The sequence below is a fragment of the Vicugna pacos genome, chromosome 6 (genome assembly GCF_048564905.1).
Source record: "Vicugna pacos chromosome 6, VicPac4, whole genome shotgun sequence".
Classification (NCBI taxonomy): Eukaryota; Metazoa; Chordata; class Mammalia; order Artiodactyla; family Camelidae; genus Vicugna; species Vicugna pacos.
In genome coordinates, this window is record NC_132992.1 from 94,711,890 (window position 1) to 94,733,859 (window position 21,970).

The following is a 21,970-nucleotide window of genomic DNA, read 5'->3' on the forward strand; positions in this document are numbered from 1 at the left end:
CTGCTCTGGCTGTGAGCACTGGGCTGGGAGCAGCAGCTGGCCCTCGCTCTGCTCCCCACCTCCCGAGGGGAGGCCACCGTGGGGTGTCCACGGCTCCCTGTTTCCTTTCCCAGCTGAGAAGAGGTGGCATGGCCTGTGGCTTGGGGCCTCAGGCCCCTTAATTCAGCCAGGCTGCTCTGGGCAGCAGGTCAAACACCAGCAGGCCACCAACCCCACAGTGACAGACTCTACGGGGCAGCGCGGTTCAGAGGGCCACGGAGGCCACTGTCCCACGGCTGTAATGGAAACTCCTCTGCTGGCTTGAGAGCGGCCGCAGCTCCGGTTCCCACTCTGCTGGAGGCTCTGCCTGCGGACAGCAGGCCCGTCAGGTGGGCGAGCTCACCCGGAGACACAGCACCTGCAGGAGCCCAGGTGGGCCGGGCAGTGCGCTTGCATGCGAGAGCGTGCGCGTATGAACGTGTGTGCTTGTACATGCTGCGTGTGTGGTGTGCGTGAGTGTGGAGATACACATGTGTCAGAGTGCACGTGTGTGGTGTGTGTGTGTATCAGTGCGTGTGTGTTTATATGTGATGTGTGTGGTGTGTGCACATGTGGGGTGAGTGTGTGATGTGTGTATGGTGTGTACTGTGTGAGTGTGTCTGTGACTGTGTGTGAATGCGTGTGGTATGTATACGTGTACATGGTGTGTGTGTGAGTGTCGTGGTGTGTACACCTGTACCCGGTGTGTGAGTTGGGGGGACGGTCCCCATGAGCTCCAGCCTCCTGGGGGAGGTCCGGGCGAGGTTCTCCCACTGTCGTCAGCCGAACGCCCCGGAGGCAGTGTCGCCAGTGACGGGACCGCGGAAGCGCCCTGGCCCAGGCGCAGGGCAGCCCGAGGTCTGCGGGACTTGGCAAGCTCGTCGGTCCCCTGAGTTCGAGGTCCCTCTGGTGGATGAGCACAGGGAGGGTTCGAGGGTGACAGAGCAGGTGTGGGTGCTGAGCCCGGCGTCAGCCATGGCATCAGAGCCAAGGCGGGGCCCCTGGAGCAGGCCGGGCACTGCAGGGGGGTCTCAGAGAGCCCTGGATGGGACCAAGCCCCGCCAGCAGGCAGCAGGCATGGGTGGGCATGGGTTGGGGGGCCGCGTGGAGTGGGCAGGGTCACAGAGCAGACGGGGCACATGGGGTGGGCAGGGCCCAAGGTGTGGACAGGCTGGCCGTGGGGAGGTGGGAGCCCACGGGGCGATGTCACCAGCGATGGGGCTGGGTGGATGGCAGGACAGGAGGTCAGCCTGAGGCACTGAGCCAGGTGAGAGCACGCCCAGCCTTCACCCCTGGAGGCCACGGGGAGCCTGGTGGGCTGGGAGGGCTGGGCTGAAAAGACCCCAGGGATGCTGGCACTGTTTCCCAAAGGCTCCAAGGCAAGGTGGGAAGTGAGTGAGGGGAGCACTCAGCCAAACCCACCTACTGTCCAGGGCCTTGTGGGCGTGTGGCCCTGGTCAGACCCCTGCTCCTGGAAAGCGGGCTGGAGCTTAAGGCCCCCAGCTGGGCATCCCCAGGGCCCACCTGGGCTGGGCAGGAGCTCTGGGGGAGGCCTGGGCAGGTCCCGGCCCTTTTGTCTGCCTCTGACCATCTGCCCAGCCAGGCAGGTGCACACCCAGAGAGCCCCTGTGCCCCAGCCCAAGGGCCACGGTCTCCCCACCCCCAGGGAAGCAAAGTGTCCCCCTCTAACAGGTCAGAGGCAGTGATATGAGAAGCCCCACCATCAGGGGCTGTGCCCTCGGCAGTGGGGGGTGTTGCAGAGCGGAGGTGACACTCTGCAGGCCTCAGGCCCAGAGCTATTTTCCACCCTTTATCGCCCATCTGTCACGAGCTGGCCTCAGAGCAAGGGCACTCGTGTTACACGCTGTCCCTGCCAGAGGCCCCAGGGCCTCCTGGCTCCCATACAGGCCCTGTCCTCAGCCGTCCGGCCAGGGTGGAGGGGGCCCTTAGGGAGAGCGGGCGGGAGCTGGTACCAAGAGCAGCCTTTACGTCCTGAGGGACCAGAGCCGCACCCTCCCCCTCCGTTACTGGTGGGGAAACTGGGCCCAGGCCCATCGCTTCCACCACCTGAGGTTACAGAGCCCAGGACCTTGGGCCAGGCCTGGGGGTCTGCAAAGTCCCCGCTTCCTCTCGGCAGAAATGGCGCGCAGTGGAAGTCTGAGCCTAAGCAAGGCTGCCTAGACGAGGCGGGGGGTGGCGGCGCGGAGACAGAGGGCCTCCCGGGAACAGAAAGTGGCCAGGCGAAGGCCAGGGCGCCCTAGAGGCGCGGGGGCAGGGGGCGCCCCGTAGGGAGCGCTCACAGTCCGCACGGGACACACTCTGGGCACGGCCGCACCCTCTCCCTGAGCGATGACAGCATTCGCAGATGTGCGCGAGCACTCACACACAGACCCGCGCACGTGGGCACACAACACCCACTCACACCAACACGCGTGTGCCGTTACACTCGCACGTACACACTCGCGCACACGCAGGCACCGCTATGGACATCACACGCGAGCACTCACACACAGGAGCTCACGCAGGTGTGCACACCCTCACACGTCCCACCACCCCCGGCCTGGGAGGAGGGCCCTGGGCACAGCAGGGGCTCAACAGTCAGAGGGCAGTGACGTCCCCTCCCCCATGGCTGTGATGTCCCCTCCCCCACGGCTGAGGCTCTGGCCCTGCGGCCCCTGTGTGGGCGCAGCCTCTACGCGGCTCCCCTGTGACGCTACTTGCAGTAAAAAGCCTGATGCTGAGACAGCAGGAAATTGCTCCGTTTTGAAATAATTGAGCCACCAGCCTGTTTCTCCCAGGTGGACAGAGTCCTCCCCTAACCCTGGCCCTCCTGCAGCCCTCTCCCACCTGGCAGCCCTGCTGGGGGGCCCTGGAGGAGTGTGTCGGATGGTGCCCCTCACTCAGCCCTGATCTCCACCCACGAGCGCAGGGTCCTTGGGGGATGGATGGTGGGGGTGGGAATGTCCACCAAGGACCCCGGACCGGGGACCCTGGCAGAGCCTAGGGCTGAGGATCGGAGGGGCAGGTGGCTCCGTGCCACCCCTCCCTCGCATGATCCTGTGGGGGGGGGGCGCAGAGGAGACCTGGCAACCCCATCCCTGCCTCCCGCCCCAGCAGCTGGGGAAGGCCCAGCCCTCTCTGGCCTCAGTTCCCTGACATGCACAAGGGGCCGGGTGGGCCCCCGCAGGACTGGGGCTCGACGCCTGACCACCTGCACAGATGCTCTAGGGTGCCTGTGCCCTGAGCAGGACTGGGGAGGTCTCAGAAGTGAAGGACCCTTCAAAAACTGTGCAAGAGAATCCACACCAGAGGGGCTGCAATTAGTGAGGAGAGATGGGAAAGGCTGCAGTCAAAGGCTCACAGATGGGGGAGGGGGCAGGGTGGGTACCACCTTACACCTAGTACGCGAGCAATCTAAAATTCGGGGAGAGAGGCGCAGAGAGAAAGAGAGAGACTGCGCAGGACTGAGGGCGAGGGGCAGGCCCCCAGCAGCAGCCCCACACAGTGGGTGGCTGTGACCCTCTGGGGGGGCCTGTCCTAGCCCCCACGTGGCCCTGACACAGCCCAGCCCAGGACTCCATCATCCACGCCCTCCAGCGTCCCCTGTAAGGGAGGGAGCAGCGATGTTTACTGCAGCCTTATCTACAGCCACAAAAGAAATGGCAAGTGACAATAATGAAATGCAAACCTCCTGAACACACCCAATAATGGAGGGTGGCTGTAAATTATGAAATCAGCCCTATGGAATATTATGCAACCATTAAAACTGATAATTAGGAAGACCAGCAGTGGGAGAAGCTGCTGGGGGTCGAGTTTTGAGCAAGCAGTTCTCCTCTGTGCTGGGAGCACCTCAAAGGAAAGGAAGGCGGTGTCTGCTTGTGGGTGAGGCTGATGGGAGGCAGGAAGCCAGCTGGCTTCCCGGGAAGAGTCTCTCCTCCTTTTGTTATTCCTCCGAGGGTGGCTTGTGCAATAAATAATGTCTTTGCTTGTTTTAGGACCATGTTCCAGTAAATGAAGACTGCAGCGCACGCCTTGAGCCCCGACTCCCAGCCAGAGACGCAACATCAGACCAGAAAGGATGAGGAGACGGCTCCAGGCTCACCAATGCCCAGGGCGGGGAGGGTGCGCAGGGACCCGGGGTGCTGGTCTCAGGGCCAGAGCCGAGGGCACTCAGCCCTGGGAGCTGAGGCTCCACTGCAGGTGGAGAGGGTGACGCAGAAGAGGGACGTGTGGTCCCTGCCACTTCCTTGGGCTGTCCTCAGCCCCAGGAATCTCGAGAGGGAAGTCGCCAGGTTGGGGGATTAGGGACGTCTGGCAGAGAGGGTCGGAGGCCCCCAGGGGGGGCACAGCATGACCAAGGGTGCACAGCATCTGATAGGGCTGAGGGCGGGGGTACAGCACGCAAGGGGCCGGGAGGATGGGCCAGACCAGGAAGTCCCAGCGTCTGGGAAAGGAGGGCAGAGACAGGTGGTGGGACCCAGGGAGGGCTCAGCGTGTCTGGTGCTTCTCGGGCGAGGTCGCCCTGGCAGCACAGGGAGGCGGGTGTTGGGGTGGCGGTGTGGAGAGGGGAGGACAGCGAGGTATCGGGAATGCAGCTAGGTCAGGACGGGGTCCCGGACAAGGGGGCCAGAGGGGACAGCAGGAGAGGGACTGTAAGGGAGGACGGGGGTTCCTCCAAAGAGCAGGTGGGACCTTGACTTCAGGCCTGAGTCCTGTTCTAGCCTCTGAGCTTGCTGCCAACCGGGGCAGACTGCAAACACAAATGTCCCCACCGAGGGGACGGGACAGCCATGAGCTGGGCCTGTCCCCAGCCTCCGGAGGGCCGAGGGGAAGGAGCTCACTTCTGCCTGCCTCCCTCTGTTTCCCGCATCCCCAGGAGGGTGACAGGAAGGGCCCCTCCTCAATCCTGAGACGAAGCCGGAGGGAGTGCAGCCACCGTGGGGCCGAGCCACAGAGAACCACGAGGCGCGTGCGCTTCCGGGAGCCCCTGGAGGTGGCCGTCCACTGTAAGAGGAGGGGCGGGTGGACCTGGGGCCGGTGGGGCGGGGCGGGGGCACACCAGGTCCACCTAGCAGAGGGCCATCTGCAGGGGTCACAGCCACCTGCCCTGTCTTCTCAGGTGTAACCCGATAAGCCCGGACCTGTGGGGTCGGTGTGGACACAGAATGACGGTCCACGAAACAGCAGCTGGCAGGAGAATTATAACCACAGCCCTCGCTGTGCCTCATAACACATCCCCACAAACTTAGCAGCTTCAGACAGCCCAAGCTGACTATCTCAGCGGTCTCATGGGTCAGGGGTCTGGGCAAAGCTGGTCCTCCGCTCAGGGTCTCACAAGGCAGCCATCAAGGTGTCAGCCAGGGCTGGCCTCTTTGAGGCCCAAGGCCCTATCCCGAGTTCACGGGGCTAGCTACAGAATTCATATCCTCACAGCTGCCCCTTCAAGACCAGCGGCACAGTCTCTCTCTGACCTCAGACGCTTTCTATGAAGCCCTCACCTGGTTAGGCCAGGCCCACGCAAGGTAGCCTCCCTTTGACTGACTCAGTCCACCGTGGGAATTTCCATCCCAGCTGCAGAGCCCCTTCCCCGCTCCGTGTTCCGTGGGGTAGAAGAAAGCCACAGGGCCCCCCACACAGAGGCGAGGACCTGGGGGCATCTTAGACTCTGCTTGCCACAGCCCCCCAGAGACGGTGCTTCCTGAGTCCTGCTGAGTTGCAGATTAACACTGCCCCCGACACATATTAGCGTCTCCCCTGAAGGCCACTGCAACCGTCCCGTCCAGGCCTCCCGCGGAGGTCCTCACCCCAGCTCCTCCCCTGCCCCTCCGGCCTCAGGTCCAGACCTCGCACAACTCAGCACCCACCCCCAACGGCCCCAGAAGCAGAGACTCGGATGAGGAGTCAGGGTCCAGACAGGGACTGGTCCGGGGTCCCCCAGTGAGCTGTGCAGGATGGACCCCTCTGCGAGTGCCAGCCCCTGCTTCCCCGACCCCAGGACCCCCGCAGTCTCCTCCTTCCAGGCTGCTGCAGGGGTACCACACCCCCACTCCCCCCGGGCCCCGAGAAGGCTCTGAAAGCAGCACCCAGAGTCTTGGGACTCCACATTCTGGCGGCTGGCATCCGAAGCAGTGAGACCGGCAGAACCCTGGGTGGCGCCTGTCTACTGTCCAGCCAAGGGGTGGGGACAGCCTGACCGGGTCAGAACCCGCAGGAGCTTAGGCCTCCATCTGTAAAGCAGGGCAGCTGTATCTGACACGGCCGTCTTGGGGTCTTTAGGGAGGGCGGGATGAGAGCAGAGGCCTTGGGGGCTTGGCTGGCTGAGCAGCGTGCCCTCTGGGAGGGGAGCCTCCCTGCCCGACCCCACTGTCTCTCTCCTCCCCAGACATCGCAGGCAGGGAGCCCACCGCCGACAACCAGGGTAAGTCACGAGCCCTCGTCCCGCGTCCCCCAGGCCCTCCCCCACGTGCATGCCCAGTGCAGCCCCGGCCCCAAGCTGCCCTCAAAGCCCCACCCCCAGCAGAGCCGCTCAATCAGCTGGGGCCCCTGACGGACGTGGGTGGACAACAGAACCCCTTGGGGTGCCGTCTGCCCCCCTCACTCCTTCCCTGAGGGAGGGCACAGGGCCAGGGCCAGCGGGAGGCCCTTGCTGCAATGAGGCCATTGGCCCAGGCGGGGCAGGGAGGCCCACGGCCGTGGGGACCTGGGAAGGCATCCCAGGGGCCCTGCCCAGTGGGAAGCACCAAGGTGCAGCCTCGGGGTCAGCCTTGCTCTCCCTGCCACCTCCCCGCCGGCCCTGCAGGGAGGAGGGCGCCTGTGGGGTCCTCCCCGGGGCTGGGGAGGTCAGGCCTGTGGGTCGGGCTCACCCCAGCCCCCCTTGGCCCCCAGCGCCCAGCCGGCCCCAGCCCTGGCCCCGGCCCCGGCCCCACGGCGGCGCCCTGCTCCTGCGGCTGACCGTGTGCGTCCTGCTGCTGCTGGTGCTGGGCCTGTACCTGGGCCGGGCCAAGCCCGTCTCGCTGGCCCTGGAGGGCCTCCGGGCCCGGCTCCTCGTCCTGCTCCTGCGCCTGCGGCTCGCGGCCCTGGAGTGCTGGCGCTGCCTCCTACAGCTCTGACGGCCCCGGGAGGGGAGCCGGGCTGCAAGGGGGAGCCCCCCAGGGCAGGTCGGGGCTACCAGGCAGCCCAGGCCCAGGCTCTGGAGCAGCCAGGGGTCCTGACTCCTAGAGACTGAGGGGCTGCTGCAGGCAGGCCCACTAGGAAAAGGGGGGCCCCGGCTGGAGATCAGATGTGGGGTGCACAGCTTCGGGAGTGCAACAGGCGGCCCCCGACTCCAGTCAGCCCCCTCCTATTTCCATATGTTGGGGTTCACTGGGAGGTTTTCTGGGAAAAAGAATTCTACTACTAAAACTTGGGGACCCGTGCACTCCGGAGACCCCTTGGGCCCCTCCCTCCCCACAGCAGGAAATCCTGGTGCCCTTGGGCCTGGCCTGGGTGTGGCCGTGTGCAGCCCCTTAAGGACGGGGACCCTCTCCCTGTATCTGGGGGACCCCTAGGAAGAGGTAAAACCAGCTTCTTTTTGCTAAGACCCTGGTGGCCCAGACCCCAAAACTGCATTGGGAGAGGCCGGTCTGGTTGCCGGGGTTGGGGAGCCACACACAGGCTGGGTCCCAGCATCCCAATCTTGTCTGAAGCCTGCACTAGACCCAAGAACCTGGGGTCTCCTCACACCCGAGGGGGCGTGTCCTGCCCAGCTCCTACCCCGCGTCCTGCCCGGATGTGTGGAGCTGGGAGGGGACGTAGAAGGGCCGAGACGCCGTCTGTGCCCAGATCCCGGCCGGCGCCGCGCCAGCGGCAGGGCCCGTGAGTCCCGGGACTGCGTAGACACTGTGTCAGCACCCACGCAGCAAGGCATGGAGTGGGGGCCTGAACAAAGCTGGGAGGCCCGGGGTCAGACACCAGGAGGGACCTCCTGGGAACGTTCAGACGAGTGTCCCGTGGCGGCCAGTGCCGGGCTGCCCCTGCCGTGGGTTGTCCTCTAAGCGTCTGTCCCCACGACCCAAGTGGGGAGACACTGATTTTCTATTAAAACACCTGCCGCCTCTTTCAGTCTGGAGATTTGTACCCAAAGGAGGGACATGGGGACTGATTTACGGTGGGTAGAGGTGGGGGCGCTGGGCAAACCACCGCCTCTGGGCCTCAGGGTCCAGGGCTGCGGTCTCCAGGGTCCCTTCTGACTTCACAATTCGGGGAGCCCAGAGCAGGGAGCCCAGCAAAGGCTGAGTCCCAGCACCCCCACCTTCAGGAGCAGAGGCCAAGAGGGACCACAGTGGGGGCTCCCCTGGCCCTCGGGGACCATCATTACCACCCCCTATACATACCAGCCCACCCACCCCAGACCCCGCCTCATCTCACCCCACCCCCCCGAAGAGTACGGGCAGGTTTCTGCCCCATAATCCAGATGGGGAAACCGAGGCTCCGAGAGGTCAGGTCACGTGTGTGAGTGCCCTGCAGTGAGGGATGCGGCAGCCCCCTCTTGTCGGCCCCCTGCCCTCAGCTAAGGGTGCATTCACTGCAAAGACGTGCTCAGCTAGGGTCCACTAGGCCATGACCCTTGTTGCTTCTGGAAAAATATTGTTCGAGGCATACACCGCAACCCCAAGAATTCTGAAATTTGTCAACATCCTCACACCCAGGAGATCATGCCAGGAAGCAGCCAGGACGGAGCCCACCAGGAAGTGTGCGGATGGGAGGGTACCAGGAGGCCAATCCGAGTTCCTAGAAGTTTCTGCAACTCCAGAAACAAGTGCAGAAGGCAGTGTTTCAAGTTTTAAATCTCAAGCAATGAAAACAAGGCAAACCGAAGACGCAGAAAAGACGGCCGCAGAGAAACGCGACAGGCCCCACGGTGTTCAGCCAGAGAAACGCGACGTTCAGCCAGAGAAACGCGACAGGCCCCACGACGTTCAGTCAGAGAAACGCAACAGGCCCCACGACGTTCAGTTAGTGGTTCGGGTGTTTTTGTTTTTATTTGCATTTTGAGAAAGAGATACATTTAGGTTTAAGGATATTTACTTTCCGCTTAGCCGGAAGCAGAGTGGAAGCAGGACACCTGCTGTCAAACAGCAGTGGGGTGGGGGGCAAGGCAGCGTCAAAGAGGTCCGGGGGGGTCACTCAGGAGCCCGGGGGCAGCCTGCCCTCCCTGTCCAGCCCTGGAGGGCCTCCCCGGCCCACTGCATGGGCGCACAGCTCCTGTCCCAGTAGCCCTCCCGGGGCCAGCTCTGCCTCTCCTGGAAGCCCCCCGGGGTGGGGATGTCTGGGGATGCCGGGTGCAGCCGGCCTGAGACAGCCCCAGTGTCTGCAACAGCCCCGCCCTGCAGGTGGCCTTGTGGGGAATTGGACTCAGGTCTCTGCTAGCCTGACCGGGGGGCTGCCCAGACCGACTCTGGGCAATCCACGAATGCCAAGGGCAGACTCAAACCTGCAGCAGACCCTCAGCTCGAAGCCCACATCCCATCCCTGCTCCGTACAGGGCCCAGGTGGCTGCTGCCTGATGGGGGACCAGGCAGACGAGGAGCTCTCAGTGGCGGACAGCGTCCCCACAGCTGGTGGACTAGGCTGGGCAGGTCTCCTTAGAGCCTCAGCAACTGTCAAAACACCTCCCCCCAGGACCCCGCCCAGAATAGGGCCGTGTCCTGGGACCAGACCTTCAGAGATGCCAGGAACCTCAGCTGCCCTGAACCCAAGCCCCACCCACCCACCCTCCCAAGGTGCCAGGCAAGCAGCATCACGATAAGTGATCTGCAGCATCGCTTCCCAGACACAGGCTGCCCCTACCCCGGCATCTCAACCCAGGCCCAGACCGGAGGCCTCTGGAGGCTCCGTGCCCCCACCCCCCTCTCTGGGGGACCAAACTTGTCACTGGCAGTGAGAGCCATTGATGTGGGGAGCAAACCAGAGCACGAGGGCCAGCCCAGAAAGCCGAAATAGTTGACTGAGCCCCAGGGAGGGTGGGATGGGCTCTTACACCTTGGGCCCCTCCCCCTCCCCCTCTCGCTCCCGGACAGGACATAGGAGACAGTGTGCAGGTACGGAAGGGGAGGAGGGGGGTCCACAGCCAAGCACGAGCTCCTCACCTCTGAGCCCCAGGTTCCCAGTTCCCCTCACTCGTCCTTTACTGGCCACTGGGGGATGGGGTTGTGCTCTTGGGGCCTCCTGAGATGGGAGGGCTGCCCCTCCTCTGGGGCACTGGGGGCGCTGGGGGCGCTGGGGGCACCCTGTGGACGAGTTGTGCAGAGAGCTGCCCGATGCACACACCGCATGTCCTGGCCGCTCCAGTCTCCACCCACACGCACATTCCCACACACCTGTGCGTGAGCACACCCACGTGCACATGCATACACCCACATGCACACACACTCACCCTTCCCATGCAGATCAACGCTCATACGCGTGCTCACGCATGCACACACCGATCACTATGCATGCACACCACACACATATCCACACCCTCACATGACCTCACAGGTACAGACACCCACGGTGGCACCTGCCTCCCCCAACCCCTGAGAGATGATGCCCCCGACACCCAGAGGGCAGCCCCCACCCCTGCCAGCCGCCACGCTCGTGGTGGGGATGGGGTGCCCGGGAGGGCGGGTCACGCAATGCGCACAGGGCTCAGGGGAGACATGCAAGGCAAGGTGGAGCTGGGCAGAGCCCCGGTCCCTGCCCCGGGGCAAGCCGCGTGCCCCGGGGCCCGCCTGCCCCGCCTAGATGACAGCGCTCCTCTCGTCCTGGAAGGTGGTGCGGGAGGCCGGCCTGGCCAGCAGCAGCTCCTTCTCGTGGACCAGGTTGTCCAGCAGGTCCTCCTGGCGGTAGTTGTGGTAGACTTTCAGGAAGGCCAGGACGGTGATGGCCAGCCAGGCCAGCCACGAGGCCCAGAGGCCGAACTGCAGAGGGCAGAGGGCAGTGTCGGGGGCCGGCCAGACTCAGTGTTCACCGCTCGGCGCACCCCCGCCTGCCCCTCGGGAAAAGGACACGACCCGCTGGGCGAGGGATGAGCTGCTGCAGGGACAGGACGGGGACGTCACCCCAGGTGGGGGCCCGGGAGGAGCTGCGGCCGGCTCAGCGCCACCGAGCGCTTGTTCCCTCCCGAACGGGGCTCCTCCACTCGCTGGAACAAATTGACCTTTATCTGCTGTTTCCAAACAGTTGAAGGGGAAACAATTTAATCAGAATCAGGCTCCAGCCGCAATTAAACTGACTGGTTGGAGGGTGTTTGTCATCAGACCCAGCTCGCACCTTCCTTAATCTAATTGGCACAAATTAGGGCTGGAGCATTTCCCACTAAATTTGTATAAAGCTGTCTCTGGCAGTTTCCGCTCATCTCAGCAAAGAAGTTTTACACCCAGATGACATCCAGCCACCCCCCCTCCAAGAAGGCTCCTTGTCTTGGAAAGAGTCCCCAGACCAGCCACTGGCCAGTGCGGGTCCAGAAGTGAACCTGGGTGCTGGCAGGCCCTGCTCGGCGCTGAAAGGACCCACTCCTGGCCGGGGGCCCCGCCGTCAGTGCCATCAGGGTCAGATGCAGATTTCAAGGGACAGGCCCTCTCTGACCACGTGTCCTGACACACCTGTGCTCCAGCAGGTGGGGTCCCCAGAGTTGCCCCGTGGCCTCCTGGGAGGCAGGGCTGAAGGAGGGGGGTCTCCCCCCCGCAGTGACTGGGGAGGCCACCAAATGCGCAGGCTGGGCCTCCTCCTGGGACATGCTTCCTCAGACACGCGAGGGAGTCGCTGTGAGCCCTCGAGCGTCTGTCTGAGGGCGCACATGGTGCCAGGACCAGAACCCAGACCCCCGGCCCCAGCACTGCAGACCCAGCACGACACCTGGGTTCCTTTCTGGCACCATCAGGCCCAGGGCACTCCCTCACTCCACGGCCTCCTCACCTCTGCTTAGGTCATGCTGTCTGCTCCTCCTAGGACGTCCTGCACCCCAACTCTCCCCACCCTCCTGCAACAACCCCTCGCAGTCTCCAAGATCCAGCCCGCCTCCGGGAAGCCTGCCTGACTGCTCCCCCAGCATAGGGCTCACTCAGCTGCACCTCCTCAGCCTGGCACCGTCCTTAACTACAGTCTGTTTCCTCCCCCGATGGGGGTGTGGGGCTGGGCTGTGCACACAGTTTATGCTTAGCAGTGAATGGCCCCCTCCCCAACAACACCTCTCTCCCTCCCACCAGGGCAGCTCCGCCCACCTGGAAGCCCCACCCACCTGGACAACGGCAAACTGATCATAGAAGGCAGAGTTGTCCACGTTCAGCTCCAGGTCGATGTCCTGGAGCTCTTCGCAGCTGAAACGGCAAGTCACGGGGGTGGGAGTTGGCTGCAGGCCGCTAAGCATGGGGAGCAGTGGAGCATCACCCACTAATGGTGAGGGGCTGTCCCCAAGGTGGGGCAAACAGGGAGCCTCAATGCCTTCTCTGTGGAGCCAGGAACCTGCCAACGCAGCCCCCATCTGGCCTTGGACCACAGGGGACACCAGCGCCACCCTCCGCTCTCCTGGAGACTCTGGCCCTGGCCCCACTGCCCCACAGCACTGCAGAGTCAGGGGCTTCCAAAGCTGGGGTGCTACTCTAGCTCCCGGGTCCCCAGACTGAGCTGCACAGTGGCCAAGGGGAGCCCTGTGGGCACCCATGGGGGCAGCAACCCCCCGACCGGCTTGCCCTTCACCTCCTGGGGCTGGAAGCACAGGCCAACAGAACCAGTGGGGATGAGCAGGGCAAACCACAAGGCCCCAGCGACCTCCACAGACCCCCTGTCCCTGAGCAGCCAGGTCGGGCTGGGCCTCAGAAGCCTGGAATGAATGAGGCCTGGGCTCGGGGGCCTGTAGCATTGCGAGATGTCAGGACACATTAACGGGAGCTGATGCCCAGAGAGAGGGAGGCCAGAGGCCCAGGCACGCTCTGGAAGGGGCAGCAGGATGGGGCTGCAGGGCTGGAAATGGTGTTTGTGACAGTGAAGAAACTCGTGGCATCTTTCTGGAGAAGCCCGTGGCCACACCCAGGGGCCTGCCCACGCTCTGAGGGCCCTCGGGGCTGAGGGAGCAGGTGGCTGGGGCCCAGCTGGGAGGGCTCAGCTCCACATGGGCGAGACCCCGCCCCACAGAGGGGCTGCCATGGGTGCGGACCCCAAAGCAGCTACCCACCCAGGGTGCTCAAAGGTCCCTCTGTTGTGTGCCCCAGGCTTCCGCAGAGGCCCCTCGGGGGCCCCCCGGGTGGACGTGCAGGATAAGCAGGTATGGTCCCCCCAACCCCCACCCACTTTGGCTCTTTTGTCCATTTTATTCGTTGAAGTTCAAGGTCTGCTTTTGATTAAGGAAAGAATCTGGAGCCTCTGGAAGAGGTGACCCCAGGGTCCCTGCCTTTCCAGGGGCCTGGCCTGGGGCACTGGACAATGCCTCTTAGGGCTGGGCAGTGGAGAGCCCTACGCTGGGGACCAGGCAGTCCCTGGGCTCCACCTCGGGCCACCCCCAAGCCAGAGATGGCCCCTCTCAGGGCCCAGAGCAGTCGTCCTGGCTCCAGAGGCCTCTGTCCTCACCCGCCTCTGACCAGAAGCTTCTGCTCCTGTCCCTTCCTTCACCACCCCTGTCACCTCCACCCCCATCTTCCAAACCCTCAGGGACCAAAGCCCCCAGTTACCGCCCAGGGCCCAGGCCTCTGCCCCCTACAGCAGTGCAGAGTCGGGTCTCCAGAGCCGTCCACTGCGTGGCCACGGGTAAACTTCTGGGACCTGGCATCCACTCACGTGCCAGCAATGTTGGGGCCGCTGGAGTCTCTGACCTCCTGGGCCTCCATCCCTCACCCTGGATCCAACCCCAGGGCTCTTGAGGGCCCTGCTTTTGTGTGTGGCTCAGGGTCCCTGAACTGGGAAGGGGGTCAAGGGGGAGGGCCCCAGGGAAGGGCTGGCCAGGTGTGCACAGATGGGGCACAGGTGGGGACACAAGTGGGATGAGCAAAGTTGTGGGCTCAGTGGGGGAGCAGGCAGGTTCATGCAGGAAGACATCGTCCCGGAAGTGGTGGGCAGGGCCCAGGGCACACCTGTGGGGCACGGTGCCCTTCTCCGTGATGGCGTCGCACCACATGGTAAAGCCCACGCTCACGATGGTGCTGGCGATGAAGACAAGGAAGACCACGAAGGCGCTGACCAGCAGGTTCAGGAAGGCGTAGAGGAAGGAGCTGCAGTGAAGGCGGGGGTGGGGGAGGCCACTGAGCACCACACCAGGCCCCCCACGCCCCTGCAGGACCAGGACCCTCAGGTTTCCAGCAGGGGTCTGGGCCCCTGGTGAAGGGGCGAGGCCACCAGGGGCCACTTCCCCTCCTGCAACTTCCCCTGCCCCTGCAGTCCCCTGTGCTGGCTCAGGCCCCCCACCCCATCCTCCCCAAGCCTGGGGGCAGGAGTGCTCTCAGCATCCTACAGGGGAGGTGGGGCCACTTTTCAAACCCAAGGCCACTCGGTTCCAAAGACTGGGATCCAGCACACGTGCTGAAAAGACCAGACAGCTTTTCAAGGTGGACCCCTCTGGTAGTCATCCTTCACAGCCGTGTGGCCACACGGTCATCAACACAGTGGGCCTGGACCTGCACTGGGGCCGTGTGACCCGGCTCTGATTTCTCCACTGAAGCCTGAAAGGCCAAGGAGTGACCAGGGCGGGTGCATGGGGGACCCAGGAGGCTGGGTCGCAAGGGCAGAGCTAGTTCGGGGCCAGCCAGGGCCTCTCTGGGGTCCACACAGGAATGACCCCCACTGGGGTGCTTTCAGAGGGCAATGTGTGCTCTCTGACAGCACGAGGAAGGATACATGTGGCCAGACACTCACCCACCCCACCAGACTCTCCTGCCTGCCCACAAGCATCCACTACCCCGCCATCTCCGAATCTCCCCTCAGATTCAGAGTCCTGTGTGAGAGCAGGTGGCTGAGCTGAGGCTGGGGTGGGGGCAGGGCCGGGGGGGGAACAGGACTGTCCCACAGGATGAGGGCCAGAGGGGAACCCCATCAGGTGGGACGGCAGCCCAGGCCCTCCTCGAACCTGCCAGCGTATTTGATGTGAGCATCGGTGCTTTCAGTACGTCGAGTCTGAGGGAATTGATCGACCAAATCTGGCTTCACAGTGAACATTTACTAAACAAGGTGTCAGCTGGAATCTCAGCCAGGAAAACATCCAAGTCACTGTCACTGGACGTGGTAACCACGGGCCGAGGCCAAGCCCAGATGGGTGCATTTCTCCTGCCTCCGATCTCCTTTGGTTTATCCACCGCTGGACAGGCACCTTTGAGCATCCACCCACCCACCCATGCTGGGGCCCGAGGACAAAGAAACAAGGACACCAGCCCAGGAGGTGCCTCAGCGGATGGGCGGAGGATAAACCAAGGTCACCGGTGCCCAGCTCGCAGCACAAGTGGTGGCAGGAACCGTCTGTGTCCCTGGGGAAGACCCCACAGGCCTGTCGTCAGCGCAGGCTCGCCTGCACCCGCGGGGCACCCGTGGCCCTCGCCCGGCTCTGTGCCGAGGCTGTGCGTTTGCTGTGCTTGAGTCTGGGCGCTGCCCACGCCCTGTGGTGGTTCATCATGTGAGGGAGGCCGTTCCTGCTGCCGGAACCAGATCACGGGGGCTGCTGTCTCCCTCCCACCCTCCGCTGAGGGAGCCAGCCTGAGTCACCACAGCAACGACCTCTCTCCCTGGATCCTGGCTGAGTTCAGGCAACGGGGTCCCAGTGGGGACAGGAGGGTGGGAGGAGAGGGAGTGAGTTCACCCCCAGGTCCCTCCAGGGGGCTGCGTGGGCCGGCCGTGTCCCTCCACCAAAGGTCCACATTCCCCTCTAGGCGGCCTCTTCCTCGTAACCCTCCCTGCCCGGTCCCTCAGCCCACACCTGGCCCCGCTCTGGCCCTCTGGCTGTCCTCGCTTGGGCGGCCATCCTTCTCCGGCCAGGACCCTGATGGACACAGTTCTGAACTACAGAACATCCGTCCCGGGGCCCTTGAAGCAGCGATCGGGGGTCGACAGTTATAAAGAGGGGTTCGTTACAGCCCCCCAGAAGCCGTAATCAGGCGCAGCTGGGTGTCACACCCCCCCCCCCAGCCCCTCTGCCAGTTGCGTGACCTTTACTATGGGGCCCTTGATTTCTTCCTCTAGAGGACAATTGGATGGTGAGGGCCTTCCACCCCGAGTCACAGTGGGAACTGGGAGCCGGTGTGGGCGGAGGGCGGGGGGGCTGCCGGGCTGCTCACGAGCCCCCACTCAGCCTCAGGAGGGACGAGGCCCGCTGCCCAGGCCCGCACGGGCCTGCTGCCCTCTGAGCCTCGCACCAGGTGTGCTCGAGCCCTGGGGCTGGAGCCGGGGTCCTGCGGGAGCCGGGGACGTCGGAGGGGGTCGGAGGGGCTGCTGAGTCACCTCAGGAACCAGACTTGGAGGCTGGATTGGGGCCAGCTGTGCCCCCTGTGGGGCAGCGTGAGGCCCAGCGGGGCTCAGGGTTGCGGGAAGGCCCAGTCCCCCGGAGCCCCACTTCCCAGGAGCTGGTGCCCCGAGGAAACAGAGGTTACCCAGAGCCTACACCCCGGCACCTTCCTCTGTGATGGACACTTGTCTCCAGTCAGAGAGCACAGCGGTCCGTGGGAGTCGGACGGAGTGGGAGAGACTAGCTTCCACAGACAGAGCAAAGAAGCAGGTGGCTCTTGGCACAGAAGTTCAGCCGGTTCCCTGGGTGCCCTCCAGCTGCTGGCAGCCCTCTGCCGTGCCCTCAAGCATCCTGTCCCCATCAGGCCTCCTGGGGGAGGGATGGTCAGGGAGCAGAGAGCAGTGGGCAGGCCGACCACACCGGGCCAGGTCCTGCTCCCTCTTCTAGGGGAGGGGCTGCAGCTGTCACATTCTGTCCCGAATTCCAGAGGCGCACGCAGGACTCCTCATTCCCTACGTGGATGGAAGCTCCCTCAGGGGACCCCAGCACGGAAGGCCTGGGTCACGGTGGGCCTGCTGCAAAGCTGCTCCTGCCCATCTCCAGAGAAGGTTTGCAACACAGCCTCTGAGAGCTGGAAGCCCCAGACAGTCCTGCCGCATGCCTATTAAATGGGCACAATTTGTGGGTCTCTATCCCACGAGATGCGAGGGGCACCGTCCTGGGGTCACCAGCATCTCACAGCCTCCTCCTCATCTCGTTGGTTTTGGTCAGTTTCCTGGGCATCTGCTTGGGCTTTGCAGAGTTTTGAAGAACTGGGTGTGTGCAGAGCCTCATTTGGCCCCGGGCCTCCAGAGTTCACTACACCACTTCCGTTCCCTCCCTCCCGGAGGACAGGCCAGGGCAGCCATCAGGAATGGGAGCCCGGCACACACAGGGTTAACTCCATCTTCCTCCTGTCACTTCTCAGGGTGCCCTGCCTGGATGTGCCGTCTCCATGGCGACAGGGATCCTGGGAAGCCCTGGGAGCGATTTGCAGGCAGAGGGACACGTGTGGGCACGCAGATGGGTTGTTTTAACCCAGTGCTCCCCAGCCATCAATCACAAACCACTGCCACCTGGACAGCCAAGCTGCCCAGGCCCCCAGGTCCCCGGGCCCCCATCCCTGAGACTCCCCCTCATTTCTCCATGGCCAGAAACGGCCAGCACCCCAGGAAGCCACAGGTGCCACTGACTCTCCAGTCAGCAACCAGGATGATGTCCCCCCTGGGCGAAAAGCCCTTCACACCGCCGGGCACAAGCCATCAGGGCCCCCACTCTGTTCAGGGACACGCCCTGCACAAGGAGGGAGCTGGCACCATGGACAGTGCCTGACACACGAGCTCGAGACTCAGCCATGAGGAAGAGTAGGGCTCCACCCGTGGTCTCGGTGAGGGTCCCAGATGGGCTCTGAAGTTAGTTGCACACAGGCAGGGCCCTCTAAAAACCCAAGTCTGACAAGGGCAGTGATGTCTTCCGTGGGTTGAGCATCCAGTGGCCCTCAGTGGCCCTGAGAGCCCTTTCCATCACACGGGCTCTCTCTGCCGGCGCTCCCCAGCCTCCTGCTGTCCCGAGTCCCCTCACTGACCTGGCGCCTGCCTGCCTGGTCTATACAGCTTGACCAACAATAGGACGGGAATTGGCTGCCCTCAGCTGATCATCCTGCTGGTGGCTGGCTGACATCGCAAGCCCAGAGGGCTGACCCCTCGGCCAGACAGTGAATCTGCAAAGCGCCAGGAGAGGCTCTGTGAAGCAGGATGCAGGAATCTTTCTGTCAGTCATTCAACAATCGCTAATTTGGTGACTCCTGTGCACCATGCCCTGTGCATGCCTTGAGCATACAGGGTGAGTAAGGAGTACATCCACCCAGGGTCCCCACAGATGGATAGCCACAAGGGGATGACCTGGTCCTACCACCAGAACTAAGATGAAGGGATGACACTTTGAACAGATGTCATCACAGCTGATTGACTGCCAACTGGATTGTGTGGTGGACAAGGTGGGGGGCAGGCAGCTGCACCATCATGTGGTCCTGGCCAGTAATTCTGATGACCAAGAAGGACATTCAGAAGCAGATGTCCCTGGGGAGGAGAAGGCTGGCCCCATGTTGGCTGCCATGATGGAAGCTGGACAGCAGCCATCAGTGGTGGGACATGTGAGCCCCTGGTACGGATGCAGAAGGACAGAAGACCAGAAAGTTTCTCCTAACAAGGGAATGGGCACAGGAGGCATGAACACTCCCAAGCCTCAGCTTTCTATCTGTGAAATGGAGATGGGGATGGTTTCACAGAGCTGATGGCAGCTCCGGTGAGATGAAAGGACAGAAGCTGTCCCTAGGTCTGCTGCCCAATTTGTGTGAAATGGATGGCCCTATGTGTCCAGGACTCCTTTCCTGAAGGCTCTGGGACTCTTAGCTCCCCCTAGCCTGCTCCCAGCCTCTGGTGGCCTCTCTGAAATCTCACATTGCTCACAGCCACAAGGGCTGGGCCTCACCTAGAGAGCTGGGCCTCACCTAGAGAGCTGCTTCTGCATCCTTGCCAGGTATGCTAGGCAGACCCTGAACGCCTTGAGGCCACTTGTCTTGTAGGAACAAACTGGCATGGTGGACATGAGCTGATGGCCAAACCATGGCCCCCACAAGGCCTGTGCCCACCCCCCTCAGCTTCCCAGACTGCAGGGCTGTCATCCCACCCCACCTGCTGGCTGTCCCTCCTCTCCCTCAGACCCTGCCTGGTAATCAGAGATGCTTCTCCAGGCTGGTCTGTGCTGCAGACACTGCCTGGGTAACGCCTGTTCTTGGCAATATGGGTGCCGATGACGGTCCCGCAGGACACCAGCCATCAGGCTCACCCCGGGCAGACCTTCTGCTCCATAGCACCTGAGGCCTCCCTGGGCTGACACGTGGCTTCTGCAGACCCCCAGTCTGGAACCTCAGTGCAGTGGGTTGAATGGCACCCACCAAGTCTTCACCCCCATTCTCACACTAACCTGGGAATGAGAACTTACTTGGAATAGGGTCTTTGCAGGTGTCATTAAGCTACAGATCTCAGGACGAGGTCACCCAGGATTTAGGGTGAGCCCGAAATCTAGTGACTGGTGTCCTTATGAGAAGAAAAGGAAGGACAGAGGAGAGGCCACGTGAAGACAGAGACAGAGATCGGAGTGATAAAGGCCCCAGCCGAGGAGCAAGGGCTGCAGGCAGCCTCTGGAGGTTAGGAAGATGCCTGGAAGGGATTCTCCCTCCAGAGAGAACCAGTCCTGCCCACACCTTGACTTTGGATTTCTGGCCTCAGAACTGCGAGAGAATACATTGCTTTAAGCCGCCAGCTTGCAGCGCTGTGTTACAGGAGACCAAGAAGCCTGTTCGTGTGGGTTGCTGGGGCTTCGCCCCTCCTCGCGGGGTCTGCCCCAGGCCCCCAACCCCGCACAGCCTTGGCTGTGCCTCTCCTCTTCAGTCTGCAGCTCCCTTCCTCTCTCCAGACCCTCTTTCCACTGGGCCAGAGCCAAGCTGAGAGCTCTCAGGAGGCCCTGCCTCCCCACACCCTCGGAGCCCTCCTGCCTCCCTGAGAGGAGGGGAAAGCCACTAAAGACTGCCAATAGCTGATGGATGGGGGTGAGAGTGGGGCTGAGTCTGGGAGAAGGCCTGGACTTCCCATGTGGATGTGAGGGCAGGTGACAGGCAAGAATAGCCTCCCAGGACCTCTGCAGGAGCCTTGGCTGCCACAGGATACAGCGATCCACTGCCCGGGCATGCGTGGGGCCACAGAGGGTCCCACGGGGGTGGAAGCCCATGGAGCACTACTGGCTGAGGACCCCGCCTCAGGGAACCACATCCCACTCTCTCACGAACTAGCGCCAGGCGAGGAAAATGGAGGCCAGGAGGAAGGGAGGCTTGTGAGGAAAGGACAGGACAGGACTTCACACACCTGCTGCTCCCTGTCCCGCATCCCCCACAGGCGTGAGAGCTAGAGGTGGGCCTCGAGGGGCTTCCCTCTGGCTTTCCTCCTCCGTCACCCTTCCCAGGACGATGGGGATGAGGGGAGGATTCCCAGGAAGCGTGGTCAGCCACCTGCCTGCCTGGTCCCTCCCTATCCAGCGCAGGTGGGAGTAGGCCCCGACCCGGGTGGGAGCTGTCCGCGGTGCTGACGGGCGCGGGCCCGGCGGAGTCAGCCAGGTAGGTCCGAGTGGGCTCCGGGGTGACGGGGCAACATTTGCACCGGAGGCGTGTATGGTGATGCGCACTTGGGGAGGGAAGCACTGGCCCTGCACGGAGAACGGGTGATCGTCATTGTCCCTGGGTTCTGCATGTAGACAAAGGGCAGTTTGCGTGAAAGTGGTGAGGGTCCAAAGTTGCTATTTTCAGGCCTCTGAGAACCCGGGAAGGTGGAAGGACTCACACTCCTCCTTGGGGGAGGAGAGTCTGGGGGCGCTGTGGGCACAGAATGGGCGCCGTGCCAGAGGCGAGGGCTGCGTCTGTCGGAGCAGGGCGGCCGCGAGGCCCCCACTTACCCCTCGTGTCCTTTGCAGAGGAAGAAGAGCGTGCGCCAGGCGTGCGCGGCGGCGAGCAGCAGCGAGAGGAGGCTGGCGAGCAGGCTGAAGCGGCAGGCGGCCGGCGGGCCCCACTCCTGCACCGTGAAGCGCTCGCGCTCCTGCACCGTCAGGTTGGCGCTCAGCCACATGCCCTCGGTGAAGAGCAGGCAGCGGCCGCGGAAGTCGTGGCCGTTCTCGGACAGCGGCACCACCACCACGAAGCTGAACAGGAAGGCCAAGAAATAGCAGATGCACTGAGCGAAGAGGAAATTGTTGAGCGCCATGGCCGGGACAAGCGGGCCGAGGATGCAGCCGGAGGAGGCCGCAGGGCCAATCTGGCGACACGGGGCGAGAGGCGCGGCCCGGGAGCAGAGGCCGCGGGTGTCTCCCCGCGCCGCGCGCAGGCCAGGCCGGAGCCGCGCGGGAGGCTGCGCAGTGGCGGCGCCGGCGGGTCCTGCGCACCCCGCCCGGGACGCGTGCGCATCGGCCGAGCGCGGGCGGCCCCTGGGGTCAGCACCACGGACAGCTACCGGCGGGCGGGGAAGGGGGCAAAGGACAGTGGGTGGGGCGGGCCACGCCAGAGACAGGGTGCGCCGTGCAGAAGCGGAATTTCCGGAAACCAAGAGAGGGACGGGGAATATTGCTACATCAGCTCATCCAGCCTCGATTCTGTGCCATTAACGGTACCAGTGTCGGCCTCGCGTACGATGGTTCCCGTGTCCCCGGGTCTCCCAATAGCGCTAAGGAAAGGAGGCTAGGAGAGAGATGTCCAGAGGGACGTCTCCAAGATGCCCATAGTGAGGGGTGGAAGTGAGGTCTGCAGTCCAGGCTGGAACGATTCTTTCTCGGGGTTCCCGGAGGGTGTGAAGTATGAGGGGAAAGGGACAAAGAGGTGAGGAGTGCGAGTGGATGAAAATGGCACAGAGGTCATCCACAGGGAGATGGGGG

The 21,970-nt window shown here is 63.5% G+C and overlaps 2 protein-coding genes across 2 annotated transcripts; one reads left to right on the plus strand and one right to left on the minus strand.

The window, feature by feature from the left end:
* Positions 1-4,029: 4,029 nt before the first annotated feature.
* Positions 4,030-7,127, plus strand: C6H14orf180 (chromosome 6 C14orf180 homolog). Its single transcript, XM_072964007.1, has 4 exons — positions 4,030-4,140; positions 4,895-5,024; positions 6,401-6,436; positions 6,904-7,127. Exons 1-4 carry the CDS (start codon positions 4,030-4,032, stop codon positions 7,125-7,127), a joined length of 501 nt encoding a protein of 166 aa, XP_072820108.1.
* Positions 7,128-10,778: 3,651 nt separating this feature from the next.
* Positions 10,779-21,306, minus strand: TMEM179 (transmembrane protein 179). The gene is made up of 4 exons (XM_015250073.3): positions 21,002-21,306; positions 14,103-14,240; positions 12,278-12,356; positions 10,779-10,958 (listed from the first exon to the last, which is right to left on the minus strand). The coding sequence occupies exons 1-4, from the start codon at positions 21,304-21,306 to the stop codon at positions 10,779-10,781; spliced, it is 702 nt and encodes a 233-aa protein (XP_015105559.2).
* Positions 21,307-21,970: the final 664 nt, after the last annotated feature.